Genomic DNA, 12,066 nt, shown 5'->3' with positions numbered 1-12,066 from the left:
TTATTCATTTATTTTAAATAAGACACTCTTTTTTTTATATATATATATGAATTGATTATTCTATCTGAAGCCGTGCTCAGCTCCTCTAACACATACTGTAGGTTTAAGGCCTCGGCTGAGGAACCTGCAGGATGAACCCACGAAATCCTCCCGACAGTTCGACACAGAACAGTTTAATAAATTAGTGAATATGGCTTTAGAGTTTTCCTTAACTCAAAAAAACAAAAAAAAAAAACACAGGAAGCCGCCTGTAACAAGTAGCGTCATGAGAAAGTGTCCAGTATACACGGTATACACGGTTACACAGCAGCTCCTTCATTCATTTGTACCGACGGGAAGAACGTTTTTAAAGCCGAACAGAAGCTTTTGAAGTAAAAATGTGTGAATGTGTCGTGTGGTTTTTTTTTAGGTCCTTTCATGATCCAAACACAGAGTCAGTTCGTTTAAAGATCAGCAGAGATGTCGATGACGACGACGACGATGAGTTTAGATGCAGTCACAAATGGCACAAATTCAAATTAGACGCAGTGTTAACGACAACCCCGAAACGTCTCACGGGTCGGTGGGCGGAGCCACGTCGGCCATGATCGTCCACAGCGCCCCCTTCAGGGGACGTCCTCCTCCTCCTGTTAGCTCGGAGCGCTACGTCCAGATCAGTTAGTAACACGCTGAGACTCGAGTCAGGGAGTCGGCTCCGACAGGTTGGATTTAGATCTAAAAGAAAAGAAACGCACAAGGAAGTCAGACATCACCACAAGGTGCTGGGAATTTTGGAAATTGTGCATTAATTTTGCACAGGACAAATATTTTAGGCAAACAAACTTGTTTCTACTAATTAATTACAATTTAAAATAATTTAAGAGTATAAAAATGTAACAATTCTCATTTTACTGCAAACAACTGTTTTAGAAAAAAAAGTCATTAGTGCAAAATAAGAAAAAGTAACAATGTAAACAAAAGCAACGATGTAATAATAAATATAAAAGATGCTCATAGAAGGAGCTGTTGGCTCAGGGTTGGGTGGTTTACCGGTTGTTGTTTTTCTTTTTTTTTAAGGTGAACAGATCTGGGGACAGTCCACACTTTGGATGACCTGTCCCCCGGCTAAAGATGTCCCCAAAAAATGTCCCCAATTTTAGCTTTTTATGAATAAGAAAAATCAGGCTGCGCACAAACTACAGTTATTACGGTAGCTGATCACGCTGCTATTGACATCACAGACATAACAGTTTAAATATGAATAAATATGAATAAATGTAACCATAATTGTCCCTGTTTCTTTATTCTTGATTTCATCCTGATACCATTTAATTTATTTATTATTATTATAATTTATTATAACCTGTTTTTCTACTAGTGTGGGATTATTCTACAATATTTACTCATCATCACAGTAAAATATTCCATCCTTAATCAGTCTACTGCATTAATTCCTCTATAAACCAGTGGAAAATGTTGTGCACACGTGATTATGCATGAAAAAAAATATAAAATACTGTGATATACATTTGTGTCAGTATCAGCCTGATACCGATACTAGCCGTGGTATCGATACCATCAGCATTTAGGTCGATACTCGGCCCAGACGTCCCCAGACGAGTGAAGTGTGTGAACGTGTGAAGCGTCTTAACCTGTTGTGCGTCAGGTGGCTCTTGACCAGGTGTCCCGCGGCCAAAGCGGCCATGAGGGACATCTCCCCGGCCAGGACGGTGGCGCAGACGATGCGGGCGAGCTGACGGGCGTTCTCTCCGGGCTGCTGAGGACTCAGCACGCCGAGCATCTGGACACGACACCACACGTTTAACGTCAACATTAGAGGCACATACACAATATTAGGACGTATACCGGTCATAATGTTCTGGCTGATCCAGGTACCTGCAGACAGGCCTGCTGTGGGGGCAGGTTGGTGCCCCCTCCCACCGTGCCCAGCTCTATAGACGGCATGGTGCAGCTGATGTACAGGTCCTCCCCCTGGGGACCAGCAGCCTCCATCTGAGTGATACAGTTTGAACTCCCCACGGTCTGAGCAGGATCCTACACAACAACAACCACAACATCATCATCATTATTCAGTCTGAACATGGAAACAACATGAAACTTCTCCAGTTCATCACTTGCAGACATTAGAATATGTTTTTATATCACAAGTTTGCTGTGAATTTATATTTAAATATGCAAATGAGGTGTTATCTACTTAAATATGCACTAATTTGCATATATTTCCAGAACAGAAAAAGTGAGGATAGAAATTCTTGTTTCATTTTGTTAACGTATTAGATTTACAGGTATTTACTCTCTCTACCACAAAATACTGTCCAAAATAATCGTTTTTCCCCATGTTTTTGCAGTAAAACGTTCTATAAAGCCAGCTCTGAATGATGTGTGAATAATCTTCTCTGTAAATACCTGCAGGATGTAGTTAGGAATAAAATGTGTAAAGTTCTGTTTGTGTAAGTGATGCTGAAGTGGAGATTTCTGGCTCAGAGCAGCAGAAAAACTCATTTTAAAGCTTTAAATTGTAAAATAATGTGTATTTTAATTGGAAACCACTATGAACCAAAACCAGATCTACTCAAATCCTTCAAAACACGTCATATAATCAACATATTTAATCTAAGAACAAGTTCATTCAAGTGACATCTCCTTCATCTTGATAATTTGAGCTGTAATTTCGTTCTTAGAGAAGAAGCATTTTTTAAACATCCTTCGCAGATAAACACAGAGCGGAAGAATATCTGGTCATGTGACCCTTTTGAACCAATCACGTCGTCAGAAAATCAAAAACGCGAGCGTGAGTTTAGCTTCAGATCGGCCGACACAAAGGATGTGACCGTATTTTATGCCAGATGGAGACGAGGCTCAGAGTAGAAAGACGTTTAGGAGTAAATGGTAGAAAACACGTCTTTTCCCCGGTTTAGCCGTGCGCTACCTGTCCACAGGCGATGTAGATGGCTGCCACGATGTTGGCGGCGTGAGCGTTGAAGCCTCCTATGCTGCCGGCCATGGCCGAGCCCACCAGGTTCTTACTGATGTTCAGCTCCACCAGAGCGGCCGCACTCGTCTTCAGCACCTTCACACACACATGAAGACGAGGAGAGAAGCTCAGCTGTGGTGAAAGGTGTGAAAACCAAAGCGTGAGTGTCTGGTCTAGAGTGGTGTGGTTTCTTTGTCTCTTACCTCCCGGACGACCCGGGCGGGAATGGTGGCCTCGGCCACGACAGACTTGCCCCGGCCCAGGATCCAGTTGATGGCGGCGGACTTCTTGTCGGTGCAGTAGTTGCCGCTGACCGACAGCACCTCCATGTCCGGATACTGCTGCTGGAGCCTGTGCAGAGCCTGTTCGGTGCCCTGCAGGAGGAAAACGTGGACGAAACGTTTAATCCTCAGAGCGACGTCCGTCATTTCCCTCCATCCTTTCGTTTTTCGGTCTCACATGACAAAAACTCACAAGACGGAGCAACGAGATTAGTCCACGTTAGCTCCATTAGCTCCATTAGCTTCATTAGCTCCATTAGCTTCATTAGCTCCAGCTCTGAGAGTCAGGATTTAAAATGTTATGGAGAAGAGGAAAGACGTACAGTAAATAACACAGGCCCCAGAAATCTGACTACGCATCACAGCAACACAGAGAAACAGCTGTGATTGGTTTCGCTCACTTTATTTCCAGCTGCTTCTCCATCTCTGTGATTTAGTTTTGGTTCAGTAAATAAAAGATGGAACTCGTGGTGGAAGGTTCAGAGATACAAACGTTTATGTGACTCGTCTTTGGTGAAAACCTGATCGGCCAAAAAAAGAAAAAAAAGACACAGCGCCGACTAGTGTTTGGGTGGAGTTATTGCAGCCAGAGCCAGACTGGTGAGCGCACAATAATAATCATAATAAATGTAAATACTATATAAATGTCAGGATATGTAGCTTATAGTCGACGTAAAGTTAGCTTAAAGGGAACCCTGACTATAATGTCACAACATATTTTAGTGTAAGAGAACAACAAAACACATAAAATATTGTCACTGCTTTAAAAATCCTCAATGTTAACTACATATTTTTTACCTAAATGAGCTTTAAGAGGAAGAAGATTGTGGAAATAAAACACTTCTCTGGAACAAATGCGAACAATAGTAATTTAAATATCTCTAAACAATGTGACAGTGAATAGAATCAAAAAGGTCAGTGGCTATAGAGGGCATCAGTGACATCACTGCCGCCTGAGGCCACGCCCCCTGAGGGGCAGCAGCCTCCATCTGAGTGATACAGTCTGAGCAGGATCCTACACAACAACAACCACAACATCATCATCATCATCATTCAGTCTGAACATGGAAACAACATGAAACTTCTCCAGTTCATCACTTACAGACATAGAATATGTTTTTATATCACAAGTTTGCTGTGAATTTATATTTAAATATGCAAATGAGGCGTTATCTACTTAAATATGCACTCATTTGCATATATTTCCAGAACAGAAAAAGTGAGGATAGAAATTCTTGTTTCATTTTGTTAACGTATTAGATTTACAGGTATTTACTCTCTCTACCACAAAATACTGTCCAGAATAATCGTTTTTTCCCATGTTTTTGCAGTAAAACGTTGTATAAATCAGGCTCTGAATGATGTGTGAATAATCTCCTCTGTAAATACCTGCAGGATGTAGTTAGGAATAAAATGTGTAAAGTTTGCTTTGTGTAAGTGATGCTGAAGTGGAGATTTCTGGCTCAGAGCAGCAGAAAAACTCATTTTAAAGCTTTAAATTGTAAAATAATGTGTATTTTAATTGGGAACCACTATGAACCAAAACCAGATCTACTCAAATCCTTCAAAACACGTCATAAAATCAACATATTTAATCTAAAAACAAGTTCATTCAAGTGTGAATGACGATCCATTCTCCTCTCATCTCCTTCATGTTGATAATTTGAGCTGTAATTTCCTTCTTAGAGAAGAAGCATTTTTAAACATCCTTCGCAGATAAACACAGACCTGAAGAATATCCCCTTTGACCCAATCACGTCGTCAGAAATCAAGGGGCAAAAGGGGCAAAAACACAGTGAAATGTATCAGTAAATACAGATCAAATTAAGGATAAATGAACTTGACAATGATCCATATGAACTAGTATGGATTTGAAAAAGTGGATTAGCCTCAGTTTCAGTTAGTTTTAGCTCATTTCAGTTCTGATAAATGTAGCTAAATAAAAGTCGCTAACGCTAAGAGCTTTACTTTAGATGCTATTAAATCCCCAGGATTCAAGCTAATGCTGCTAATCTCCATGTTCATCTGTCACTTTTATGCCACTCAGTGGCCGTAACCATGGAGACTTCAGCTTCCTGTGACGTCACGTTCACACCCTCTATATCCGGCTCTAGTGTTTTTACTGTGTTCGTCCTTCTCGTACCTTGGACAGCATGTTCATGCCCATGGCGTCTCCGGTCTGAGACTGGAAGCGGATGTACAGGTTTCTCCCAGCGACGCGCACCAGCAGCTTCTCCAGACGGGCAAACCTAAAAAAAAAGTGCGGATACAAGTTCACGATCCCAGCTTCCTTTTAAAAAAAAAAAAAAAAAACAACATATCACACATGATCTACGATGAGGCCGTCACGCACTGACCTGCTGGTCTGGTCGAAGGCGTCTTTTATCCAGCTGAATCCGTCCGGGGTCTCCAGCCAGACTTTGACCTCCGCCGCCTGGCACGCCGAGGGCATCCTCACCACGGGGCCCCTGGTCATGCCGTCAGCTAAAACCCTGCTGCTGCAGCCGCCGCTCAGCTGGACAGGAACAGGAAGGACAACTCTGTCAGCGCCTCGCGGCAACGCGACAAAAAAAAAAAAAAAAAAAAAAAAACAACAAAGAACCTCGGAGAGAAAAAAAGAAACCTCCGTCACTCACAGACAGCGCCCTGCATCCTCTGTTGGTGCTGGCCACCAGGCAGCCCTCTGTGGTCGCCATGGGAACGTAGAACTGCCTCCCGTCCAACGGGAGGGGGCCGGCCACGCCCACCGGCACCGGCATGTACCCGATGACGTTCTCGCAGCAGGCGCCCATCACCTACAGGACAAATAAACACCAGACACGACGTTTAATTTGTTAATAAAGTATACATTTTTTTAAAAAACTGGACGCGGACATTGGTACCTTTGAGTAGTCGTAGTCCTTATAAGGCAGGCGGGACAAGGCGGCGGCCTCGGGGAGCTTGGGCGATAGGGTCTCCCTCCTGATGGCCACGCCCCTCTCCGGAGTGTCGAGGACCGCCTCCAGTTTGTAGCTGGGGATGTGGCGCGAGCTCACCAGGCTGATGACCTCGGCGTCGCTAAGGAAACGGGGTCCGCGCTGCAGAGCATCGAAGCACAAATCAGCGTCGGACCTGAACGCAGCGTCAACACTAGAGCTTCCCGTCAGAGGTGATGGACTACCTGAGGGTCTGAGAGGACGGTCAAACATTCCTCCAGCGGTCGGAGCTCTGGGGCGGAGCTCGGAGGGGGCCCGGGGGTCTGAGCGGGGGTCTGAGCGGGGGTCTCCTCGGAGCACGGACCGAAGGGGCTGTTATCCACTCCCGTTGCTAAGGAATCAGACAGACGCCGCAAAGATGTTACATAAGTTTTAGAGCTACAAACGTTATTACAGCCACGAAGAACAATCGCGAGTCTCACCCTGCTCTTTGGACTCCGGGGCGGCCTCGGGGGGAGGCTTCGCGTCTGACATGGCTGAGGGGGTAGGGCCGGTTGCCATGACGCCGTTGGCGGCCCTCTGGGGTTTGGGGGCCGGGAGGTCTCTCCTGCAGCAGTCCCCCGCCGCCGGGGGCTTCTGGGTCGGGGAGGAGCTGATAATGGGGCTCTTCAGGGACAGGGAGGACTCGGCCTCGGCCTGCTCGAAGAAGACGTACTTCACGGCCAGGAGCAGAGCGAGGCCCAGGGTTATCACCTGCTCCAGGTCCATGCTGGGCGCAGAGAAGAGACAAACGTTAGACGGTTATACACCGATACGTTTGAAGCACAGGTTGTAATAAAATGGACGACGTGTCTCCCCTCCATCACACTGAGACGCCATCGTCTCAAGAGTTTGAGTCTGAGGGCGGAGCCACGTTATCTATGACTACAGATGTACAGGAAAAGGAAAACACAGGGAAAATTTCATATCATGATTATTGTGACCAAACATTATCAAGATGTTGTTGAAGTGTGCTCATAATGTAGAAGGAAATTACAGCTCAAATGTTTTTTGATAAAAAATAATGAGCACAATGAACTTGAGGATGTAGAAGTCAAATATATCATCACTGGGTTTAGCTGCTGCACATCCACTAAATAATGGTTAAACTCATTTATTATTGTTATTATATTACTAAGACACACACACATTAACGCTGCTCCTGTAAAAACAAAACGCGTTTCAATGATTACTTTTTTTCCTTTCCTCATAATTTATTGGTTCTGTGTCAAACTTCCTGTTTGTACATCGTTTATTTTAAGGATTACGTCACAGACACAAATAAACGTTGGATTATACACTATTATGCACTGATTTTTATTATTTTTATCCTCTTTCCTACTCTCACGCTGCACAGGGAGGTCGCCAACGGCAACTGTCAATCACCATATTGTCACATTAAGTTTTTATAGCATCAAATACCTAAAAAAATATAATATTGTATAATAAATCCATTGATTATTAATAGATGTTTATGTGTGTGTATGTAATGAACTGTTGTAATGTATTTATAGTAGTAATATAAATTATTATTTATTAGTAATTGGTATTATATTTATTCTAATGAAGCCGACTGATCATGTTTATGGTGTAATTATATGTTGTATATTGGTGCAGTTGACTGATTAACACACTTTATGTATTAAATCCATTCATTATAAACAGGGACAAGTAATATTATAATGAATCATAGGATTTAATAAGTTCATAATTCTTCCTGCTCCTTTTCAAACTGATCTTTGTATATTCTTTCCTTTTTTACATTTTATTTTCATTTTTGTTCATTGATTACATTGATACATATACAGTATATTTATATTTTTCCCCACCAATATTTACAGACAGAGTACGTGCAGCTGGAAAATACATGAGCTCTACCTCTTTTTACCGGTTTATTTTATATGCATAAGAGCATTAAATATTCCTCGAGTTCAATAAATGTTTATGTTTTTGGTTAAATTGAAAATTGTTTTTTTTCTTTTATTAGGTTTATGGACAATGTGCACATACATTAATCAGTGTCAAAGACATGAATACATGTGTGCACCAGATTTAGCAGAAAACTAACTAAACCATCCGTCCAAATGGAAGGAGGCTGATGTAAAAAAAAAAAGTGGTATCGGCTCTAAGAAATCTATATCGTTCAATCTCTAATATTAACGACCTAAAATGACAGAAAACATCCTTTAAATAAATTTATTTGTGTATTTTAGTGTTTCAGTTTTAGACCCAAGTCCCGCCCACTAACATGGATGATGCGGAGCTTATGACCTATATCACATGGCGTCCACTTCATTTTACAGTCTATGCTTTGTAGACAAGTTTTTTTTTGTTTTTTTTACCTGTTGAGTTTCAGAGGCCACATGGTGCTGACAGGGTCCAGTCTCTTTTCTACCGGTCCCTCCACGGTGCGGTTCTGACCCGAGTCCTCGGCCGTTAGTCGAGTGTGAGCGTGAACTAAGGCCAGGCCCAGAGACTAAAAAGATAAGTTCACTTTCGTTATTATGTGATGAAGTAAAAAAAAAAAAAAAAAAAACAAACGTTGGCATCTGTAACTGACGGGATTAAAAACCAGTTGCTCACCATGATGATTTTGACCCTTTGGGTCACGGGGTTGGGTTTGTTGTCCTCCTCCTCAGCCAGGACGCGAGCAAAGTGGCTCAGCTGCCAAATTGGACGACCTTCTCGACTTTCCCTCGACAACTGTCCAGACGAACAAAACAGGAAAAAACACCACAATAAGATTCAAGTAGCTCGTATCGTCAATATCCTGCGAAGACTTGTTGAATCCTAACGTCATCCTTACCTCCAGGACCAGGGACACACACGCGGGGAAGAACGTCATGAAGACAAAGTAATTGGCCAGAACAGACATGCAGCCAAAACAACACATGATCTCTAACTGGGGCACACCTGGAAAACACAACACAACAAGGCTGATCTCATTTTCCGCTCGCTTCACATCTTCAAGACACAATTCCTTCATGACCGATGCTTCACGTGTGGAGAATTACGAGTGTTTTCTTACCTGACATGGTGCCGATTCCTATAACCAGACACTCGACGAGGGCGTCGAGGGTGAACGTGGGTCCTAGGATGGCCATGCCTTGAGAGATGTTCTCCCTCACCTCCTCCTGTAAACACAAACACAAACACAAGGGACGGGGTCGTATCATTAGTGTGCGACACCTCATCTAAACGTTCACACATATGGTGAGACAACACGTTACCTGAGAGTTTGAGCTCAGGGCGAATTTAGCCAACGCACAAGCTTTGGACAGGTCGATGAGCAGCAGGAAGAACGGCAGCGCTTCACTGAAGGGGAAGGAGGCAGAGGACGGGGGGTTTGTGTTAAAAGCTCAGACAATATGACGACAATCTGAAGCCAAACGCAGACGGGGTTTTCCTTTTAAAGAGCCTCGAAATCTACATCTACATCTCAGAGAGTCAGGCTTGTAAAGTGAATCATGATCTGAAACTCTAAAAAACTGTTTCTCAGTCACACAGGTAACAGTAAACACAAAAAAATAACAAAAAAAATAAGCTAAGACAAAAGAAAATTGTCTTTCTTGAAGATGTTTCACAGCTCATCCAAACTTCTTCAGTGGAGGTGGGAGAAAATATCGATTTGGCAAAAAAACATCACGATATTCTTAATCGATTATGAATGTCTTAATATCGATTTTAAAATAATGTTCTGAGCCAAACATTAACGACTTCCACTCCTCCACAATAACACGTAAATATATAATCCCTGATGTTCCTCTTTACTTTTACACTTCACAAACTTTACTCATGTTTACATCCCTGTGGTCGGTTTGTTAAAACATTTATGGCACAGTTTTATTTGTATACACTTGGTATTGTTCTCTTTTCTGTTTTGTGACAGACGGTTTCACAAAGAACTGGAATAAGCCGTCTTTGTTAAATTGGAGAACTGTTCTCATCATAAAATCTGTAACCAGAACCGTTCCCGTGTTGATTCTAGAGTTTCTGGACGTTATTTGATTGTTGGCAAAGAAATTCCTAAAATTACGAGCGTGTTATTGTAAGAGTTTCAAAGTTACAGATGTTCTTAATAATAATAAAAATAATTAAATACACCAAACTCCAGACCTGAGTGCACATGTGAGCGTGTTATAAAAACTTACTTCAGGCCCGTCAGCTCCTTCCCAAAGAAGTGTATAACGACTGTGCTGAAAACGAAGCTGGAAAACACTGTAAATAACCCTGCGATACCTGAAAACGAGAAGAGAGAGGGCGTTTGTTACCAGGTGATTTATGAAGCAGTGACTTTACAGTGCAGCGCTGCACACGGCGCAACTTCACTCAACAACACCTCATACTGACCCAGTATATATTTGGATCCCAGTTGTCGGAGATTCTTGAACTGGAAATAGATATAAACGATGGCCATGCAGCGGGTGATCGTCAGGATGATGATGTCGCTGCTGTGGATTTTCTGTGAGGAAGCACAGACAGACATGTGTTCAGGTCAGCATCCTTAAAAACAAGTGTGCTCACATGGAGCGCCACACCCACACCCACTCCGGTCTGGTCTGGCCTGGCCTGGTCTGGTCTGGCCCGGCCCGGGATAGCCTCACCTCCTCGGCTTTGGGACACTCGTTCCACCTGCACATCTGGCCGCTGCTTGCGAGGCTGTTCATGGACACCAGGCAGACGGTGAGGGCCAGGGTCCCCACGATGACCTCCCACGGGTGGGAGGCCACCAGCAGGCCGTGGAGCCTGAACAGACGTGCCAACATGGTCTCGGGACGAGCTTCCAGCTACATAAGGTCACACCCTCACCTGCGTGACGAAATAATGAATTCATCATTTGTCAGTGATGGAACAAACCGCATGTTTAGAGGATAGTCGTAGCCCCCTCAACACGTAGCTTTTTCTTCATCAATAACAACAGATTTTTAGCTCTAAATCAACAAACACACCGTAGAATGTATCAAAAACATATAGTCAGTTAGTATATACACCTACAACTAATCTATTAGTTACATGTTAGGAGTAAAACAGTAAGGTTACCCGTTAGTTAGCATTAGCTACGTTAGCTGTCACACCCGGACTACCTCCACACAGTCTGTCACCAAGGTCAACACATCCCTCAGCCTCGTCACAGTTAAAGTTTACCACTATTAAAACCCACGTACGTCTAAGTGTAAGTTTCACAGTGGTCAGAGAGTCCTTCCCATCATGTCAATTATCCTCCTTCTGCTAATCGTTTAGCTTCCAGCGACACTGATGTAACGCAGCCAATATGGCGAATGCGGAAGTCGCAGCGTCATAACGTCTTACGTGTGGAAGGTGCGTCAAGGGGCGTGGCCACGAGTGACGCACAGTGAAGAGGAACTTCCCTGTGCATTTATGTCGTGGAGATCTGAGGGAAACTCACACAAACTCTCTCCTCACAGTTCTGTGTGATCTTTTAATTTTATTTTATTTTATTTTATCTGAAGAGGATTTTCTTTGTTTTCCCAAACAGTTATCAAATAAATAAATCTACATTCTTACAAATGTACAGCCACACATTAATTATCCCCTTGTCCCAACAAAACACACATATACACTCAAACAATGAAAATAAACAAGATAAGAGTAAATAAATAAATAAATAAGTGGGAGGGGCTGCAGTTGCAAAAGTTATTTTCTTGATATTTTAACCAAATTTTATATTCATTGATCCAATTTAAAAAAATAAATAAATAAATAAAAGAAGAAGAAAAAGAAAGAACCAACAGCGAGCAATATATCAGACTCTCTTCAACATCTGGCAACAATAACCAACTAGCAATTAAAACAAGCTTTACAACATTTTCATGTCATTAATTTTCTCTATTGCACT

The 12,066-nt window shown here is 42.6% G+C and overlaps 1 protein-coding gene across 2 annotated transcripts; it reads right to left on the bottom strand.

The window, feature by feature from the left end:
• Positions 1-37: 37 nt before the first annotated feature.
• LOC124997022 (3-hydroxy-3-methylglutaryl-coenzyme A reductase-like) lies at positions 38-11,519 on the bottom strand. 2 transcript variants are annotated; one of them, XM_047570503.1, is made up of 20 exons: positions 11,375-11,519; positions 10,814-11,018; positions 10,560-10,671; positions 10,361-10,448; positions 9,440-9,524; positions 9,238-9,343; positions 9,016-9,122; positions 8,793-8,912; positions 8,552-8,685; positions 6,653-6,939; positions 6,416-6,561; positions 6,138-6,332; positions 5,892-6,050; positions 5,613-5,770; positions 5,399-5,504; positions 3,178-3,348; positions 2,930-3,070; positions 1,876-2,034; positions 1,632-1,780; positions 38-714 (listed from the first exon to the last, which is right to left on the bottom strand). In XM_047570503.1, the coding sequence occupies exons 2-20, from the start codon at positions 10,973-10,975 to the stop codon at positions 681-683; spliced, it is 2,619 nt and encodes an 872-aa protein (XP_047426459.1). In that variant the 5' UTR covers positions 10,976-11,018; positions 11,375-11,519; the 3' UTR covers positions 38-680. The 2 variants fall into 2 exon arrangements, with proteins under 2 accessions (XP_047426459.1, XP_047426460.1); XM_047570504.1 differs by having other exon boundaries at positions 11,250-11,438.
• Between the last annotated feature and the right edge of the window lie 547 nt (positions 11,520-12,066).

Source organism: Mugil cephalus, chromosome 19 (assembly GCF_022458985.1).
Source record: "Mugil cephalus isolate CIBA_MC_2020 chromosome 19, CIBA_Mcephalus_1.1, whole genome shotgun sequence".
Classification (NCBI taxonomy): domain Eukaryota; kingdom Metazoa; phylum Chordata; class Actinopteri; order Mugiliformes; family Mugilidae; genus Mugil; species Mugil cephalus.
The sequence above is the reverse complement of the archived record's forward strand: the minus strand, read 5'-3'. Positions and strand labels throughout refer to the sequence as shown.

What these genes read in the sequence shown, in the direction of transcription:
- LOC124997022 (XM_047570503.1), bottom strand. Translation starts at nt 10,975, where the DNA reads ATGTTGGCACGTCTGTTCAGGCTCCACGGCCTGCTGGTGGCCTCCCAC. An exon ending in AGGACTACGACTACTCAAAG is followed by an intron (nt 6,051 to 6,137) that starts GTACCAATGTCC and finishes TTTGTCCTGTAG; the next exon opens with GTGATGGGCGCCTGCTGCGA. An exon ending in AGCCACCTGACGCACAACAG is followed by an intron (nt 715 to 1,631) that starts GTTAAGACGCTT and finishes CTTTTCTTTTAG; the next exon opens with ATCTAAATCCAACCTGTCGG.